At 34.4% G+C, this 21,758-nt stretch overlaps 1 protein-coding gene across 1 annotated transcript in view; it reads left to right on the forward strand.

Annotated features, from left to right (window-relative positions):
* Positions 1 to 21,758, forward strand: part of Snx7 (sorting nexin 7) — an 82,036-nt gene that overhangs the window by 44,144 nt on the left and 16,134 nt on the right. Inside the window, exon 8 of the mRNA XM_026401393.2 lies at positions 20,483 to 20,635. Within this exon, the coding sequence (XP_026257178.2) occupies positions 20,483 to 20,635 (153 nt within the window). The remainder of the gene's footprint in view (positions 1 to 20,482; positions 20,636 to 21,758) is intronic.

Consider the following 21,758-nt stretch of genomic DNA (forward strand, 5'->3'; position numbering starts at 1 on the left):
GTAGGTACTGCCTCCTTTGTCATTGCTTTGCTTCCTGCTTTAGGCCATTACAACTTTGTCTTCCTTCTTCACTAGCATGGACACCAGCCTTGCTCTGCACCCCTGAATTGTGTTTGGACCAAGTTGTTCAGAAAGGGAAAAGGAAGAGCTGATACTTGTTTTCAAATGCTCAGTGAGTTTCTTGCATGAGAAACAAAGTCGAGTTCAGAGACCAGTGCAATGGGAAGGACGTGATACTGGCTCAAACTTAGTGGGTGGTAGTAGAGATTTTCAGAAGAAACATTAAGTGCATTGCCTGGTTATGTAGCTAATTAAATAGCAAACCTAGAACTATACATTAACCTTGTTTTCCCTGATCACTTGTAAATACTTTCTTTTCCTTTGATGGGTGGTTTGAAGTAGAGGGACCAGAAGAATTGAAGACAAGGGATAATTACCTCCTACTAAAATCAAAACAAAAAAGAAAATTTTAAGTATTTGATGCTTTCTTCTTTTGTCCCTCCAATCCCCCAAAAGAGAAAAACCTGGAATTCATAATAAATTGGAAATTACAACTTGAAAATACTTTGGAACATGTAGACTTATAATGACCTCAGAAGGTGGAAATCCTGTTTTTCTTCTTTCAAGGAATTATTATTACTTTAAATTAAATAGTTTAATTGAGTAGGAAAAGGTTTATGAATTGGGTAGCACTCAGGACAAAACTGGTCCAAAGTACTCCCTCAAGAAATTATCATAAGAGCTGTATTCTAACTAGGTCAACAAATCATGCTAAAACGAATAATAATAGCTAACATTTCTAAGTAATTATTATGTGGCAAGAAAAATTTGAATCTAAATGTATTGGGTCATTTACATCTTATAAAATATAATGGAGTATAAGCACTATTATTTTTATTTTATAAATGTGATACTTGAGGCACAGAGAAATAGTTACTGGCTCAGCATTGCACTTGTAGGAATTACTAAAGCAGGGCTCCAAAAATTGTGCGGTTAACTGTATTTGAAAATTACAGTCCACCCCAACTCCTTTGAATAGCCTGCTGCCCTTTTACCCATAGCAGAAACCACTGATCCATCATGGCATTTTATAACAGCCCAGAAAAATCCTCAAAAATATTTATCCATATTCTTCAGATGACTGATGCTGATTGATTAGCATTTGCATGTTTGATAAAGTCTGCTTGCCATTCTTGTTGGAGAGCATTATTGGTTACCTCATATATTCTCTCAAAACACAATGGCATTTTTAATAATTGTCCTTAGTGTCCATGGGGATTGGTTCAAGGACCCTGAAGATACCAAAATTTGCAGATGCTCAGGTTCATTATATAAAACAGCATAGCATTTTCTAATAACCTAAAGTCTCCTCCCATGTATTTTAAATCATCTCTAAGATACTTATAATTTCTAATATAATGTAAATGTTATGTGAATAGTGGTTATACTATATTGCTTAGGAAGTAGTGGCAAAGAAATGTCTGTGCATATTTAATATGGATCCCATTTTTTTTCTTAAGTATTTTCAGTCCTTCATTGGTTGAACTCATAGATAAGGAAGGGATAAGGACTCTTGGATAAGGTAGGGTGACTATATTTATTAGATGAAATTGACTCGCCTTCTTTATCTCAGTCAAAAAGAGGGTTGGAAATGAGTTTAGGAGACCCAGTATTTTTCTCCTGATGTATCAGTCATTCTCATAAACAGTGTGTCTGGGGAAAGGGTAAGAGATATTTTCAAAATATACAAACTAACCCAGATTCTGTTCTAGAAGCTTTTAATCTAAAATTAGTTAGCAAGTAGACAAGAGACATCAAGGAAATGCACTTAAGATAAAATCTTAACAGTAAAAAAAACCTGTGGCAGATTCTTGCAACAGAAAAATCTTGTACATATTATGAGTATTCTGTAAATGAGGGAATGAAAGGGCCATATGCATAATATAGATGACAAGAAAGGTGATAGGTGTGATAATAACCTGTCATACATAAAAGTATAAATACAAGGCTTCCCTGATACAAGTTTTCCATAGACGATTCTATGTCAAAAGGTGAAAGCTTTATCCAACCTCCGATTTTTAGTTGTAGTATTTTTATTAGCTTATTTATACATATTTAAGATTGCACATATGAATGCATCACTATTTAACGTACATTAAATATATTAGTGTAGAAATATCTTTTTCAATTCATGAGTATTCTCAACACTTCTTTTGGGTCATCTAACATTTTCTTATATTGGAAGAGGAAATTATACATATGCGTTTCAACAGTCAGGATAAAAGGAACTCAGAGTCTTTGTTTCTGTACCTCCTTTTTTGAATCCAGGTATAATGTGTCCCTAGAGGTTTACCCCTAGCTACCTCTACTCATTTACACAGTATTAGCAACTTCAGCATTTCATTCGTCCCATGAGATATTTTCTCTTGATCTCTAACGTAACTAATCGGTATTATTCGTGGCTTAAAAAAAAAAAAAGCAAGAACAATTTATCTGAATAGGTAATATAGTCACATGGTTGAGAATTCTTAAATTTAAAAAAAATTAATCGGGTGTTATTTCCTTCCCACCTCCATAGCCCGCTCTGCTCATGCCTCAAGCACATTGTTAGTCACTTCTGTCAGCCTTCCTGGCTTCTTTGCAGATATAAAGCAAGTATAAATGCACTTTCTAATTCTTTTGTCCTATGTATGTGGTAATATGATAAAATAATTTCTGCATGTGGCTTTTTAAATATGATAACATATCTTGGAGTTCATCCTATTTATTGGCCTTTTATAGTCTACATGATATTTAATTATGTGGATGTTCTAGAATTTATTTATCCTGACCCCTGCTAGTAAATATTTGTTATTTCTCATCTTTTCTTTTATAAACAATGCTTCAGTGAAGAACCAATCTTGTACATATATTATAAATGCCAAAGTGTACCAGTAGGTCTGAAAAAATAAATGCCTGGAAATGAAATTTTTGAGTCAAAGGATGCATTTAATTGCAGTAACACTTTTACTAGATGTATGATCTTGGGCAAGTGAACTAACTTCTCAATTACTGGATTTCTTTATTTGTGAAATAGAAATAATATCACCTAGCTTGAGGTGCCTGGAATACTGCTTGGCACATGGAAAGGGCTAAAATAATTAACTGTTGTTACTTGGCACATGAAAAGGGCTAAAATAATTAACTGTTGTTACTTGGCACATGGAAAGGGCTAAAATAATTAACTGTTGTTACTACCAAATTGTTCTCCAAAGGCAGAGCTATTTACATTCTCCAGTGCTTGCCTATTTCTGCACCCTCAGCCCTCACCCTTGTCAGTGTTATCCAATTGTAGATTTGTTACCATTCAAAAAGTGAAAAATGTTATTCCATTGTAGGTTTCATTTGTGTGTCCCTTATAAAGAGTAGCATAAACATTGTTTTTTATGCCTAAGTAAAACTTGCATTTCCCATTTTGTGATTGTTTTTTTGATCATGAAATCCTAATTCTTGTTCTTTCTTTGATTTCAAGGGCTTCTTCTTAGGGAAATTAGATTTTATTTGTCACTCATATTTTAATTTTTTATACTGATTTTTGCTATGCAGATTCCTAAATTTTATAAAGTCAGATTCATCTTAAGGATTTTGTTTTAAGACCGAGTTAGCAAGTAGATAGAAGTCTTCTACTTCACGTGAGAGAAGAATTGTTTCATGGTTTCTTATATTAACTTTTTGGGCTTCCTTTTTCATATTTGAAACTTTGAGTCATTGGGAATTAATTCTAGCTATAAATATGAGGTTTCAATTTAACTATAATATATATTTAAAGGTAACTATCTAGTTTTGCCAAACCTAGTCATTGAATAATGACATTTTCCATAGTGATTTTTGATGCTACCTTTTAAATATACACGACTTTTGTTTTTTTATACATACCTATTTTAAGACTTTCCATATGTTCCCTTCATCTGACTGTTGGGAAATGCTCCAGGACCATACTGTTGAGGTTTTAGAATATGTTTATACAGGCAGGAAGATTTGTCTACCTCTGCTCACTGCTCTTCTTCTTTGTCTGTTTACAGTGCTTTAAAAAGTAAACATTGAAATATTTATAAAGCTAATAAAACCTTTGATTATGAAGTCATTTTCAGAAATAATTACTGTTTCTTATTAAAAAAATCACAACTAATTCTACCAGTAAAATTATATATATATGAAAACACTATTGAGTTTGCTTATTTTTTCTAAAATATTGGGTTTTTTCAAGTAATTTTTTAAGTAATTGCAATAATACTCAATAATATTAGAAATTTTCTATGAAAATGAATAAAAGCAATAAATAAAATAAAAGCAACTTAGGTAAAGGGACAGCTACAAACTCATGTACTAGAGCACAGATGCTGTTGCATGTCTGTGATGTCAGCTTTCTAGAACTGTACTGCTGCAAGGGAAAGAGCTGTTTTTACTGTATGATAGTTTGGTTAATTGAATCAAAGAGGAGAGGTTGTTTCTCGTGGAAGTCTTAGCTCTGGTAGGCATTCAAATAGAAAATAAATGAAAGAAACAACAGGAAGATTTACCTGATTAAAAGTATAATGTACTATAGCAAAGGTAACATGGTAGTTACTAGACTTTTTTGATCTCATATTGTGTCAGCTAATGGTCACTGTGATGAAATACCTGAAAGGATTATTTTGGCTCAGTTTTGAAGGTTTCAGTCCATGGTTGGTTACCCCTGTTGCTTTGAGGTCTGCGATGAGGCAGTACATTATGGTAGAAGGATGTGGCAGAGCATTCCGCTCACCTCATGGTGACTGGAAGCAAATAAAGAGAGGAAAGAGTAGCAGTTCACAATTCCCTTCTAGGGCATGTCCCAGTGATGTAGTATCTCCCACTAGGCCTGACATCCTCTACCACCTTCAGATAGTGCTGTGGGCTGGGAACCCTCCTTTAACTCAGTGGCCTTTATCGAAACTATAGCATATATGTATCACCTAAATACTTTTAAGCATATCTCCCAATATATAAACATTTTTTGCTTTGTAAATGACTTACTTATATTACTTACTAAATTATTATACATATTAAATTATTATAATTGTTATAAGTAAATATTTATTATACTTATAGTACTTATTTTATTTAAACTAGTATATTCATGTATTTTATCTGTGTTACAAATTATGCATGTAAGTAGGTACTAAAATATCTGAATAAGAGTTCAATATAAATGGAATTTTCTTTAGGCAGCACTGTTGTCTATCTTAGGCATACCCTGAAGTTCCTCTATTCTATTTGAGAGTTTTGTAGTAGGTTGGGGTTTGTATCACAAATTAGAGAACCTGGACTGTAGGCAAAAGTTTCCAAATAAGTCACTTCAATCTCAATAGACATTGCCAAAAAACTGGGAAAAATAATATTTACCTTATAGGGGTATATTGAAAATTAAATATACTAATATGTGAGATATTATTTGGTTAAGTAGTGAGTGAAATAAACATATATCATGATATAAAATTGTATGGCCTGAGCCAGGTATACACAAGCCTTAATTTCAGCTACTAAGTAGGCTGAAGCAGGAGACTTGCTGGTTCAAGGCCAGCCTGGGCAACTTAGGAAGACTCTGTCTCAAAATTAAACAAGAAGAATAATTGAGGATATAGCTCAGTGGTAAAGTGCTTTTGGGTTCAATTTTCAGTACTGCAAAAAAAAAAAATAAATAAATAAACAAAAAGTATGACTTAAAGGCCTTGGAAATAAATAAGTTTTAGATTTTGGCTCCAGAATAATATATGACCTCAGGAAACCTAATGATAATATGACATATGGTTATAACTTAAAATAGCACATTACTTTTTATGACTAAAGTATGATCTTCAGAAAGAAATACAGAAAATTATCATGTCAAAAGGCGTAAAAGACCTTGAATTTTGTGGTTTTTATTGTTTTATTTTTGAGGAGCCACATCATTTCTTTATAAAAGATTTTTTATTAATGGGACTCCTGGAGGCACCCAGAAAGAAATGGATCCTCTTTATTCCAATGTATACTTAGTGTGCTTCACTTGTGCAGAAGATTCAAAGGAGAGTGCTTCATTTCCTAGAATGCTACCATTTAAATAACTGGCTTTCTGTGCCTTCAGTATAACAAGAAATCATAATTATCATTTGTGAGATGTTAATGCTGTTGAAGGGGCTGGCTTGAAAGGTGATGCGTCAACTACATTTGTGGGTGTTTTATGACTCAATGTGTCATTTTTAGAAATTGCTTTTGTGTTTTACTGAACAAGTTACATTTGGATAACAAAATTGGCAATGGGTTTCAGGGAGAGAGGTTTCCACTTTTTGAGAAAAGTGTGTATTATAAAGCATATAAAGAAGGTACTATTTAGTAATCACATGTATGCCTGAACAGCATTATATAATCAAGCATCTGATTTCCTCAGACACATCTTACCTCTCTCACGAATCAGAAAATAATACAATTTTATTGTTAAGAGCCCTCTTATCTCTCCCCTGCAATTTAATTAATGCTTGTTAAGAAGAGGTAGCTGTCAGATTAAAATTGAATTTTTGAATTTTCTATTGTCTTCTGACAGAGTGGCAATCTAAATCTTTTTATTTAGGTATGTTATTTTCAAGAACTTTTCAAAATGATAATTTCCTAGCTTTTCTGATTGTGAAGAGAAATTTTTAGCATTTGAATAAATAGATTGAATGGTTAAAGGTTTTTTTTCCATAAAAGGAAATAATAGAGAAGCCATTAAAAAAGGAAAACAATAATGATAATTTTAAGTAAGAATAACTATCATCCTCAAGTTGTACTATTTTTTTCTCATAAATTTTGCTGGTATATACCTTTATGGGTAGGTACCTACCTGCACAGTTAAATTGTTTTGTGGTATTTACAAATGTAAAGAAATAATTCTTGGAAAACTAGTAGAACAAGTCTATATTCATCAGTAACATTTTATTTTCCTAATATTTTTTGTTCAGCCTACAAGTATTTATCAAATCCCTATAAACACTGGAGATAGTGTTGAAAAGATAGACATGTGGTCCCTCATGGCAGAGCTTACCTTCCAAAGGGAAAGTATAAAACAAAGTAATTGCTATTTGTAATGAATGTTAAGGAAATGAACAATAGACTGAGATAGGATATAACCAACAAAAAAAGGGAAAAACTCATTTTGTAGGATAAATGTCTTTCTAGGTAGGGCTATCTGAGGACTGTTATTTAAGCTGAATTAAAAGAAAGAGTCCTTGACCCACACCCTTCACGCATACCCTTGCCTGCAAAAAGTAACTTGAAGGCAGTCTTCAAGTGCTGGAAAAACTGTATGAAACTGTTACTCAGCCCTGGCTTCACCTCTCCTCCTACCCCTGACTACTGTACCTCTATAAATATGAACACCCATATTAAATGTTTCTGTCTGTCCCTCTGCATATGACCTGTATTCCTTTGTGTATTTCTTACTTTACTCCAAACGGCATCTCTCTCTCCAGATAGACTACATTCTCCCATGAATCAATATCTGATTTCCTAATTAAATATCTGAGTCTCTAAAATAAATAAATAACAAACAAAAGAGAACTATCAAAAAGATTTATTTTTTAATCAGAGCATTCTTGTTACATAGCACTTGGGTTCATCCCAACAAAATCATATATGCTTGGAATTTGATTTCAGTTCATATCCCCACTTTTCCCTTCTCTCCTTCTTTCCCCCATTTTCCTTCCTCTACTTTACTAGTCTTTCTTATATTCATCTATTTTTTAAAAAATTTTGATTGATTCTTTCTACTTGTATATACAGGTGAAATTCTGTGTGGCATATTTATATATGCACATAGAATGATTTTTTTCAATTTATTCCTCAATTACTCCCCTTTCGCATCCCTCCTTTCTCCCTTCAGAGAGTAGATCTTCTGCTCTATGGATATTCCCTATATCTTTATGATCTTAAATCCTCCCTTTTCTTTTCCTTTATTTTGCTGTAGCTTCCATATATGAGAAAAAACATTTGACCCTTGATTTTCTGAGTGTGGCTTATTTTTCTTAGCATGATGTTTTTTATTTTCATTCATTTACCAGCAAATGCAATAATTTCCTTTGTCTTTATGGCTGAGTGAAACTCCATTGTGTATATATACCACAATGTCTCAATTTAAAATTGATTTAAAGGGCTGGGGTTGTAGCTGAGTTGTAGAGTTCTCCCCTCGCATGTGGAAGGCACTGGGTTAGATCCTCAGCACCACATAAAAATAAAATAAAGGTATTGTGCCCATCTACAATCCAAAAAAAAAAAAAAATTAAAAAATAAGTAAAATAGATTTAAAGTAGAATAATTGCTTAAATATTTCCCCATTAAATGCCCTTTAATATCTCTCAGTGAAGATTTAATTTTTTCCCTATAAGATCTTCTATATCTTGTTTTATTTATTTTTAAGTAACTTATTTTTTGATTTGTATTTACTATAAATTTTATATGTGAATACATTTTATTGCCTAACTTTTTTTTTGTTAAATTATAGAAATGTAACTGACTTTTTCTTATTTATCTTATATTTGGCAACTTTCTAAATAATAATAATAATTATATATTACATATACCATTATATATAATTATATACATGATAATTATTGTTATCATTTTTGTGCTGGGGATTGAACTCAGGGCCTTATCCATGCTAGGCAAGAATTCTGCCACCAAGCTTTATCTCCAAGCCTTTTTGCTTTATTTTGAAAATTACCTAGGTTTGCCTTGAACTTGAGATCCTCCTGCCCCAGCCTTCTGAGTAGCTAGTATTACAGGATGTGCCATCAAGTCTGGGATCTAAATTATTTTAAATTTTAATACTTTGTTTATAGAGTCTGGTTTTATCTGTAGACAATCCTAATGTGAGTGCACATGAATAATTTGTCTAATTTATTCAATAATTGTACCTTTGTAATTTTTTTTTCATTTGTCGTTAAGCTAGTGAAAGAAGAGGTGACAATGTTATCAGTATGGAAAATCCTTGTATTACTCCTAATTCTAGAGTAAATGCTTTCAATATTCTTTCCATTAGTAATGATGTGTGTTTTAGTATGTGTGTGTATATATATATATATATATACACACACACACACATACACACACGCGCGCTCACACACACAGTATTTTAGTCAGGGTAGGATATTTCTTATCACTCTTACTTGACTAGAGGTTGATTTACATAAGTGGGTGTTTAATTTCATTGAGTGCCTTTTGGCACTTACCCAGGTAATTTTTATTTTCTCTATGTTATTCTCTTATTGTGCTGATTTAACCTAATTGAATTTCCCATTTTAGCCATACTTTGATGCCTGGGGGACACCCAAACTGGTCACTGGTGGATTTGGCTTGATAACTTTTTTTTTTCCCTAGGAATTTTGAATTTACATGTTTGAATAAATGATTTTAATTACTGTTTTTTGTACCAGAAATGGCAATATTTATATTAAGGTTATTCTGGTCTCATAAATATCTATGCAGTAGATTAATTTGTGTGAGATTGTCATTATTGTTAATGAAGAGATAGCTCATGATTCTACATTAGGAATAGCTTTCAAACTGTTTATACATTAGGGAATCAGTAATAACATTGGAGAAATCCTAAATATTAATTGTGCTGCCATAAGCCCTTATAAATGTACTTGGGAATAGAGATCTCCTAAGGTTAGGATAAAGGTTTTTTTTATTTGCTACTGGTTCTAGATTTTAATATCAGGAATAAAGGATGCAGGATTGATGATTGAATATTCAGTAAAGGTGATTCTAAGAGTGGTAGGTTAAATTCCCCCTAGATTGCTTTTTAGTAGTGACAGATCACAGGGATTGAAAAAAAAATTGATTGGACATTTTCCTCTGTCATCTGGCAACTGTTCCTAGAGAAATAAACTGTAGAGAAACTTCTTTCTGTATCCATACTTTTTATACTTGGTACCTTGACAAAACCATTGGTACTTATTTTAATCAGCTTTTTTGCTGCTGTCACCAAAAAGACCTGACAAGAACAATTTTAAGAGGAGGAAAAGTTTATTTGGGGGCTCACTATTTCAGAGGTCTCAGTTCATAGCTTAAGGTGAGGCAGGAGATCATGGTGGAAGAGTGTTGAGGAGGAAAGCATCTGGGAACAAGGCCCTAGGAAAGAGAGAGAGAGAGAGAGAGAGAGAGAGAGAGAGAGAGAGAGAGAGAGAGAGAGAGGCTAACAAGGACAAAATGTATACCCAAAAGGCATGTCCCAGGGAGCCACCTCCTCTAGCCATGTCCTACTTGCCTAAAGTTACTACCCTATCAGGGAATTAATATACTGATTAGGTTAAGGCTCCCATAACCCAATCATTTCACCTCTAAACTTTGTTGCATTTTCTCACGTAGGACAACTCATACCTAAACCGCAACAGTAATCATGGCAGTTGATGCCTCTAGACTTATCATGCCAAAGTATGTTAATTATTTATTATATATGTAGTTTAGCAGTCAGCAAATTTACTCCTAACACATTTTTTTTTCAGGAGCTGGGGTACCCAGCCATATTTTGTATTTTATTTGGAGACAGGATCTCACTGAGTTGCTTAGCGCCTTGATTTTGCTGAGGCTGGTTTTGAACTTGGGATCCTTCTGTCTTAGTTTCCCAAGCTTCTGGGATTACAGATGTGCACCACCTCGCCTAGCCCTAACACATATTTTAATGTGGTATGTAGTTAAACTTTTTTTTCTGAAAGAGTTTATTTTCTAGAGTATGGGGAAGTTGGAATATGTGCACGTGATAAATGTTAGACCCAATAATTCAAGTTTAAAATATCTTTCTTTAAGATCTTTTAAAGTTTCATATGAGTACAACTATTCCGGTACATGTTAATTTAAAAGTATTTTTCTCTCTCTCTGTAAAATATTGACAAGATTATGCCATGTTTATTCATGGCTTTGCTGATCCTCTGAGCCATCGCTGAGTATTGATGTGGGAATAGGAATCCCAATTTGAGAAACACACGTTGAAGCCTTCCATATTGGTCTCATTTGTGAAGCTCTCAGCATTGGGAGGACTTTTTGATGTTAAGTAAAGATATGTCTCTATGAAGGAAGTGTTTCAGAAATTGAACGAGAAAGGAAAGAAAACACTTCACACAGGGGCACTGTGCCTAGCATGGTACTTGGCATATAGTAAGTATTCAACAGATAGTTGTTGGATGAATTAATATGTTTTCTAAAAACTGAGCTGTGGTAAACAAGAAAAGCTAAAGGCTGACAGATATGTTTGGAAGTATGGAGGGTCCTTGCTTCTATTTTTCCAACTTTGCTAGACAGGAATTTTAGTTACTAAGAAATATAAAATAACTTGCTGAATCAGGAAAAGTGTTCATTTGCATATTTTGTCTGAGGGCTTTATCATTTGTAATTTGCATGATATTAATGCTTCTTGGATTAGAGAGGAATGATTTATTAAGGTGAAATGGCTATTCAGTTCTTTATATCTGGAACTGATTTGTAGAAGGGACTTATGGAATATCCTTACTTAGATTTTTGGGCCTACAGTATTATCCAGCTAAGCTACCAACATCCTCAGGCATATTGGGGCTTTAAGGGAGCTTTCTGAGCTTTTAATAAGGTAGTATATTGTGTCCACTTGACTGTTGTTCCCTTCTTATGCAGGTCTTCTTTAGGGGTTCCATAACAGAATAAGTGAATGAAAGGCCAGATTCTGTCAGGATGTTTCTGATATCCTAACAATATCCTCTCATAACCACCTGGAACCACTCTAACCCTCACATGAAATAAGGGAAAATGCACAAAGCAATGTGGATCCTAAGACCTTGCCAGCCTATAAGCTCCCAGTGGAAAAGTCTTCCCCTCTCTGTTTATCCCTGTGCCCTTAGTCATATGCCTGGGTCAAGGCCTGGCTCACAATAGGCACTTCAAAATAGATTAATTAACCAAATTAATATTTTTCATGAAATATATTTTTTCTTCCTTATTGAAGGTAATAGGAATCTGCATTTTGGTTGGAAAATAGATTGTGATAGAGCATGAATAAGTAAAATTAAAAGTTTCATATGGAAAATAATCCTGAGATTGAGCCTGCCAAACAATTTGGAAGAAGAAAAACATTGTTGAGAACTAGCCTACACTGGAAGTGTAGTTACAGGGAGGGACCTGTATCTCATGCCAAATCTTACTTTTGTGTTACTGAAAGTTGGGCCAGCTGGATTGAGGGGAAAGAGTTACAGAGACAGTTGAGTGAGATACCATATGTGACTCACAGGGCAGGACTGATCATAATAGTTTTTCAGAAACGGTAACTTAGCAGGCATATGTTAAGAATCTGCTGTGTGCTACAAACGTGCTGGATCATAGCTCCCTGAGCTAACTCTACCCTTCGCCATAACCTCCAGACATCTCTTGTGAATTCCCTACTCCTTATTACTATTACTATCAAGTTGTCTTTGAGGTGTTAGAGACAGAGAAAACAAAGATATTAGGATGATCAAAAAGACTTCAAGCAAGAATGTAAAGTTGATCAGGGCAGTTTGTTTTCTTGATAACAAAGGCAATATCATTCATCTGACTGGGTAGATGTTTCCTCATTTTTTTCTTTTTGGACATATCCCTCCAAAAGCTCATCCCTCTCTTTCCTTGCTAAATCCAGAACTGTTCTAAATTATGAAATAGTTGTACATTCTGCTAGAAAATCCAAATAATCTCTCCAGGTCCACCTGAAAGATAGCTCAGTGAATTAAAATAAGTGTTATTTTTATTGGTAAATGTGGAATTCCTTGCCTCTAAATGGAAACAGTGCTTAGAAATGGCAGCAAAAAGGTCAAACTTAAAGTTTTAAGAACAGAAGACTTAATTGTTTTTAAGGACATTTTAACCTCTATGAAGAAAATTCTAGTTATTTCAAGTGTGTAATGTTAAATCAAATATATGTATACTTTCAACATTGGATTTATCTCTTCTTCAGTTATGGGCATACAAGTAATCCAGTTTTACAACATTTGTCTCCAAAATTTGTTATAAAACATTTTTAGCAATTTGTATTTGTGGAGCACATGGTTTTTAACAATTTTAAAGGTCTTTTCTATACTGTTTTTGCTACCTTAATCTTGTGATAATACAATTCACATCTGTAAATTTTAAGTATAAATAAATAGATATTTGTGATATAATTTCAAAGATAACATTTTGTCAAGAAAAAAAATTCTCTTAAATGATTCTAAAGTGTTCTATCCCCTTAACCTTTTTATAAATTGGTAGAGACTGTTCTTAAATACTCTTCTGGGAAAAAATATTTTTTTACTTTTCCTATTTGAGTTAATTTGGTTAAAAAGCCAATAACTTAATCATTTGCCTATATTTATGTAACTTTAATATGGGATCTATTTCTGATGGTTGGATTTATGTGAAAGTATGTTCTGGCAAATTTAAAGTTATAAAAGTAACAGAAAATTAAAATTTCTATAAGCTATTTATGAAAATTATCAGAATCCTGCAGAGTTTTGGATCAGTTTCATCTCAAGCCAGTGTTGAGGGTTTGTAAGGAAGAAAACTGCAGTGTGACTGAATGGGCTTGAGAGATTGTGTGCACCTATGGTGTTATTAGCCACCATATGTGCTTCAAAATTAAATACGGTTAAAAATAGCACAATGGCTTACAGTGATGAAAATGTTCCCACAAGGCCACACAACCAGAAGGTAGCTTTAATTTTCTAGTAATAGTGAATGATCTGCTTGGATTCACCCACATTAATTTCCCCATGTGACCTACAGACATTGACAATATGAAGGCCAGGGTTTTGAGTTGTATCTGGTATTTATGGGACCTGTGCATCTGCTCTTGGGCTTTTTGGTTACAGGATGATTCTCCTTGAACAGAATCAAAGAAACAAAACAAGTCCAATCTGACAAGCAGGAATGGACCCCCTTCTGATGGCCTGGACCCCTCCAGTTGATGGGATATAAAACAAAGCTTGTGGATCTTTTGTTCTTCTGCTTGACACCCCACTTATTGGAGTGCACTTTTCATGGATGGAAAATAATGAAATATAGTAACTAAATATTAATATTAATATTACTTTAAAAATTTAACATAGTGGATTTATTTATTTATTTATTTGGGGTGTTTTTGTTGTTATTTCATTTGTTTGCTTCATTATTTTCTTTAATTTTTTTTCTCTTATTCAATAATAGGGGGTTTTAGTGACATATGTTACAAGCTTACCAAAGTTTGATCATGTTCCTCTCTCAGGAACAATAGTTTAAACAGCAACAACATAATAAAAGTTTAATCTCACCTTTTTTCTAGAATAAAGGGGAACTCCAAAGTTTAAGAATCCTGTTTTGTTTTGTTCTGTAATAACACTAATTTAGCCCCAAGTGCATGAAGAAACTATATATGTTTATTAGGTTGTCTGTCTTTAGTCTGCCATATGCCTTGCCCACTGCAGACAGGAATAAACATTCACTAACTAAGGAAATAAAGTCTATTATCTTTTCAGGATACAGTAATCCTAAATCGGTTTTCTTGATAAGCAGGTGCTGCTTCTAAATTCTCTAAGCTGCCTTTTTTTCTTTGAGCTTTTAGTATAAAATTTTTCAGTTACATTTCAGATCAGATTTCCTAGAATCCAATCATGATACATATCAACTTTCTTGAATTTGTTTACATTTCTTTTTATGACTTGATTCTACTATAGGTACATCATACTTAAAGCTACTATTTGAATGTGAATGACATTCAAATTACTTAGAACTAGTAAAATATTTTATAGTTTTCACATAACTCCCCAAACTTAGCACTTCAAAATAAGTGATTCAATTTAAAAAAGTCACAGGTAACAAATAGACCAGGCTTGTATCTGTGTGTATTTTACTAAAGTGGATCATTAATTTTATACAACCGTTTTTTGTTGTTGTTGTTGTTTGTTTGTTTTGTTTTATTCTTAATTCTGGAAAAAATTCCAAAGCATTTTAAGCACTAACGTATCAAGTTCAAAACATTACATATTAGTTTTCTGTCACTATGACCAAATACCTGAGGGGATCAATCATTTTGACTCACAGTTTTAGAGGTTTCAGTCCATGGTCACTTTGCCCTGTTGCTTTGGCCCTGTAGCAGCATGGTACATTGTGGCATGATGGAGGGGCCAGTTTACCTTGTAGCAGTCAGGAAGCAAAATGAGAGAGGAGAGGAGCAGGGACACCAGTATCTGTTTCAAGAGCACACCCCAACAACATAACCACCTTCCACTAGACCCCATCTTCTAAGGGTTCCACCACATCCCAGTAGCGCAACAGGCCAGAAACCAAGCCTTTGACACATAGGCCTTTGGGGGACATCTGAGATGCAAACTATAGCACCTTGATAATGTAGAAAAGTCCCTCCCCAAAAGGTTGTTCAGCTTTGCCCATCAGCTGTGCTGAGATTTCCTTATAGTTTTACTTCTCTTCCTTAGACATATAGCTCTACTTTGTTATTAAAAATATTCAGTTTTGCTTGGGTATAATTGGTATGTCAATTGGTATATCTACCTCACTTCCAACTTGTCCAAAGCACCTAAATCAGTGTAGCAAAGTCATTTTGGAAGTTTCAAAGTATAAATGTGACCCTGGCTCCTGCAGGTATCTCAGAATTGAATGAAGTTTAATGCCATATGTAACTGAATGGGTTTTAATGTTTGTATAACACTGAGCCTCAGCAAGCAAGACAGGACAGTTTTGGACAACACGTGTTTGTTTTACTGCTGTTGTCTTCAGGCTTTCAACTCCTACCCCACCTGTTCTCCAGTTCACCTTATCAGTAACACAGTCCTTTCTCCCCCTACAGCTAGCCAGGCACCAGACTCTCCTGATTCTGCCTCTCAGCATTTTATCTCATCAATTTCACTGGTACCAGGAATCTGATTGTTGTTACTGCCCCCAGTCCCTTTTCGTAAACTCCTTCAGGGTTCCATTTATCTTCTACTACATCCAAATGACTGCAGGAAAAACTCCTCTAGGACCTGACAGTCACCTGCCTGTCTGTCTTCATCGTTCACTGTTCCCCCTTCTCATTCTCTGAGTACCAACCCTAAGGAGCCACCTGCAACTCTTTGAAAACTCAAAAGTAAACATGCCTCTGCGCATTTACACCTGTCCTTTGATTTGCATGAAATACCTTGCATGTTCTTTATCCTGTTGCATTTATATTTCTTCATGTCTGCAGGAGTTCATAAGGGCAAAATCCATTTCTTCACCCTCTATTTTAGTTCTTAACAGAGCCTCTTAGATGGATGCTGAGCAAATGCTGCAGGGTGAGTTGAGTGAGTGGGAACAAATCAGATCCTGATTGGTGTTCCTGGTTATCTTCTTGGTGCCAATTTAATCTAAAAGGTTTCCTTCCTTCCCCTCTTCCCCTCTCCTTTAACCATCCTACACACCTCTTTCTAAGGAATCTATCTGAGTCTGTCCTGGTCGAAACCCTCAGTGGCTTACATTTCCTGAAGAATCCATTTCATGCTCCATATCATTTCCACCCTCTAGTGGTCAATCTTCAATCTACCTTTCCACTTGGATTTCTCAGGTTTTTCCTTGCCTACTCCAGACTTTAAACTAGGCTCTCTCTGCTCTTTTATCCCATATTGTAGCATATCACCTCTCTGGTTGTGTTCATACCATTCTCGAAGCCAGGTATTTCTTTGCCCCAGTCAGTGCCGTGTGAATTAACAGTCAAAACATTCTATAATCAGAATTTAGAATTAATTTAGAATTAATTTTCCATTCTGTATCTTTATTTTTTCCTCCATGAAGATATGTGTCACATTTTGCTTTTTATTATAGCTTTTGGTTTTTGCTTTACTTTTACATGTCTTTATTTTAATAGATTATGAACTCATTGAAATAGGAGCTGAATTAGTTCAACCTTGAAAATCACAGGCAAGCCAACTCTGTTCCTGGTCCCATCCAATAGTTATAGAGGGAAGATGTATTTGGCAGACCTTGATTTGAATCCCTGAAATGCCACAAACAATTGTAATCTCCATCAGTTCTTTCTCCCAGTTTCCCAGTTTATAATAGGAAGATAATAATACCCAATTTAAAACATGCTTATGCAAATTAGATGAAATAATGTAAATATATAGCTTAAAACAATGACCCCTGGCAGAAATGCAATAAATGATTCTTATTACTTCTACTACTCTTACTATAGATATGGAATATTGGAGAATGATATTGTTTTGTTTGAGTTCTTAGTATTAATTACTTTCATTTAATTGAGTGACTATAGCTAGAAATTAACCTTTAGCTTTGTTGTTAAACATAAACCCTTTTTTATTATCTTACAATCTTCTATTGTTACTTAATTCTGGTATTGAGACATTCTTTGGGCAAAAAGCATTGCTTGCTTCTTTAGTTTTTCCAACAGAGGGCCCAATTGCTGCCAGCATCTGTGAAAAGAAGAATTATGCAAACTTTAAATCCTCTTTATCGCAACTTTCCCCATGCCATTTTGCAGTAGAGTCTATGAATTGGATTTCCCATCATTAGAGTTATTAAACCCTGCTTTGTGGTGTTGGGGGAGACACTGGAGCAAGAAAGGGCTCCTTTGTCCTGGAAGGTATCTTAACACATCTTATTTTCCCACTTTGGTTAACTTTTGGTGTGCTCTTTCAGAACCTGGACAGGTGGTGGAGTCAGAATACATAATCCATGCACCAAAGAAATGGCTAAAATTGAAGTTAATCAAAGAGAAGGACATCTAATTATATTATGCATTTATAAATTGTTAGGCAAGATGTTGTCCAGATCATTCTTTGAATAACATGATCATACTCATTATCAATTAGTGTTTCTCCAGTTTGAAATTATGGAAGATTATTCAGTGTGAGGAAATTCCTGTCTTGTTTCTCCTTTCCCAGTTGAAATAATAAAGAAAGAAATAGCAATGGAAATCAAGTTAGACCCCGATCTGGCAGGTGAATGACATGTTGCCAGAGACCAAAATACCAAAAGAGAGAGGATCAGTGTCAGTTTTGCTGGTAATATTGATGGCAATAATGGTGATGGGCATAGAAAGCATGTACTAGGCAAATTGTCAGGATGTGAAACAGTGTTTTTTTTTTTTTTAAATTTTGTGCAGTTTTCTTAAAAATCCCTATGAAGCGAGTATTATCATTTTTATGTTTTCTAGATGAATAAACTACTTCAATAGGGAGTCTTATCCAATGTCACATAGCTTATGAAAGAAGCAGGACTTAAGCTGATGTTGACCTAACCCATAGCCAGTCCTCTTCATCTCAGTCCTCTCTGGAGGTGAGAGTGAGTCTTATAAGACCTTTTCTCTAGAGAGTGAAGAAACCATCCACCAACCTGACCTGGAGTCTTCAATGAAGGGGATTTACAGATTGACAAGGGAAAACCCTTTGCTATAAATCGGTTATTAAAGTAACCCCATTATAAGCTTCAATAGGAAAGGGAGGAAGAGAAAATATATGATTCTGATGCTGTGTTTCCTAAAGCCAATTCCTGGGGGGCCACCTCTTTCAGCAATCTCACTCCAATAGATTGCAACTTTAGACTGCAAAGTCTAACTAGAGAATAACAGTGTGGTTACAACTGCTATGTGTGACTTTTGACCCTAGGTGGAGGAGGAGAAACATTGGGTTACTACTTAATATTTGAATGATAAAACCCCATCCAACAACTCAGAGAAGTGAGGCTTCTAACAGACCTGAAGCTTTGTCTATTAGACATAGATGTTAAATGAGTTTGACCTTTAACAATTTTACTTTTAGCTTATCCCTTAGCACCTACAGCCTGTCATTATTAGTTATTCAATTAATATCCCATTAGACAGGTTCTCTTAAGAGTTAGCAAAATCATTGCCCCAAAGAATACACATACCCATAAAGTACTAAATGGCCTCATTGATATGGTTCTCCCCCCAAAAAAACAGAACAAGAAATTTAAAACTCTCTCTCACACACACATACTCCCCCCAATGAAACTCAATGTTACCGTTGAAATAGATTTCCCATACCATATATATTTATATATATATCAGAAACAATACATTTTATTGATTCTAAGATATTTTCACATTGTAACATGTTTGAAATAGAAATTCTTCTTACTCAGGGACCTATTACAAATATATACAGTTATGAAATGGTGGTAATGCATAATATCCCATTTAAAACATAGGAGGGAAGAAGTCATTTCTTCTTAAATCTTCATGGCTTTGGATCTCATGCAGTAAAACCCAGAGCTGTCCCACAGACTACACAGCTCACTGTGATCCAATCACCTACCACCTGTCTGACCCATCTTGAGTCTCCCCTGTTCCTTCTCACTGTGCTGAAGCTGTGCTGGTCGCCTTGTTCTAGAAGAGCCAGTCATGCTTCCACCTGAGGTCAACTGCCTTCTTGATTCCTCTGCCAGGATCTCTTTCCCATTTAGAATGCCATGGTTCACTCACATGTCTCCTTAGAAATTTATTCAAATGATGATTTCTTATTTTGGTTTTCTTTGGTCACCTTATCTGAAGTTTGAGCATTGTAATATTTTCTATCGAGTTTTTTTGTTTCATTTATCTCTTTAGCTTGTATTACTGGCCGATAGTTAATATTTTATATTGCTTATAGATTCTCTCTCCCCAGCAGAGTATAAGCTCTACTAAAGCAGGGATTTTTGTCTATTATCTTCAGTACTCATTTTCCAGGTCCTAGATGAATGCTTGGTACAGTCAGGAAGCTATACATATATACACAGTCACACACACACACACACACACACATACATATAAACAATACGAATAAAATATATAAGTATGTAAAATATATTAGTCTGCCACATATAAAGAATAAGTCAGTGGACTGCATGCTTAGTTTGGTAGGTAAGATAGGGAGGGGTGTAATTACCGCACTAAACCTTCCTAATGGACCTTAGATTTGGGGTCCAGCATCTTGAGATACAAACCTGTCTCTGTTGCCAGTTATCTGAGTAAAATTGTTCAAGTTAATCCCTGGGCCTCCAGGCTGGACAACATGATCTAGTGAATGCTATAACATGTCAGTTAATTGAGATTTCTTAAAAGCAATTGAAGACTGGGAAGATAAATGAATGAAACTACATCTTTTAACAAATAATTATTGTCACAATAATAATAATTATTGTCACCCTAATGAGAGTGTTAGTATAAAAGAATTTTGAAATAATTTGTTGTTCAATTTCCTTCTTTTCGTAAATAGTGAAACTGAAGCCCAGGGTTGAAAGATTTACCAAGATTAAGTGCTACTTGATGGCACACCTTAGAACTCTGTTCAATGGCCCTGACCAAATTCAATGTTCTTTTTACTTTAACTAGTACATGTGATAAATACTGGTAGCTTTTAAAAATATTATTCTCAAGCTGTTTTGATATCATGTTCTACTTACATTCGATGAATTTACCTCATGGCAAGACTACATAGATCAATTTCTGTCTCTTTGTGGTTTACTTCAGCTTACAGAAGAGATTGGAAAACTTGAAGATAAAGTAGAATGTGCTAATAATGCCCTGAAAGCAGACTGGGAAAGATGGAAACTAAATATGCAAAATGATATCAAGTCAGCATTTACAGATATGGCTGAGGAGAATATCCACTATTATGAACAGGTAAGTGGTGCTACTTCATACTGCTTTTTTTTTTTCCATGCTGCTTTGTTTTTAAAGCATTATATTCTCTTTCACTCACTACTATCCTATGTTGAAAGAGTCAATTTTAAGATCCTGTTGTCCCAGTGGAGTTATTTGTTACCAGTTTGTTTTGTGTTTTTTCCTTGGTTTCTTACATTAGAAGGATTTGAAATCTTTGAAAACATTTGGTAATGCTTCCTGGTGACTCACCTGTCTCATTCTCCTCCCTTTCTCTTTCTCTTTCCTATATTGTAAAGTGCAGAAGGAAAAGGACAGAGATTGGATAAGCAGAAAATCGATTCAGGGCCTATACCTTTAACCCTATATCCCTGCTATCTCCAGCTTAGATAGCTGCTCAAAACCCAACCACAAAGGAGTGTACTATTCTATTAGTGAAAGAGAAACAGTTTTTGAGGGGTTGAGGGAGTTCAGAAAAGAGTCTAGGTAAGTGGTGATACTTCATACTGTTTTTTTTTCCCATGCTGCTTTGTTTTTAAAGCATTATATTCTCTTCCACTCTTTACTATCCTGGGTTGAAAGAACCAATTTAAATTCTTTTAAATTCTTAAGTCATCATTTTAAAATTCTTATCATTTTCCTTTCCAAACAATTATTTTTTGTTATATAACTATTTCTCAAATGACTTTCTCAAATGAATTTTATAATACTGTTGCTTTTCTCTACCCAGCATATTCTAAACATTCTTCTTTAAATATTCTTATTTTAAATATATGTCTTTAACCTTATTTCTTGGTGAATTAATAAATACATGAAATTGATAAATTAAGGAAATCATATTTTAGTCTGGAGTGATTTTCAGTATAGGGTATTTTTAAATTGAAATGTTCATTTTGAAAGATTAACTGATATTTTCATATTAACAAGAAGAGTTAACTGGGTACTTCCTATCCCCTCCTGCCCACCTGTGTGGGCACCTGGAGTATACAAGGCAAACACAATTGCAATTATTTCTCATGTAGTTGTAGTCAAATATGGAAAGAGTTAATGAAAAAAGGATCATGTTACAGTAGTATAAATTTCAGTGTAGAAAGTCATTGCAGAGGCATCTCACCTAATGTAAAAGGAATAAGGAAGTTGCCTC

Source organism: Urocitellus parryii, chromosome 11 (assembly GCF_045843805.1).
Source record: "Urocitellus parryii isolate mUroPar1 chromosome 11, mUroPar1.hap1, whole genome shotgun sequence".
Lineage (NCBI taxonomy): Eukaryota > Metazoa > Chordata > Mammalia > Rodentia > Sciuridae > Urocitellus > Urocitellus parryii.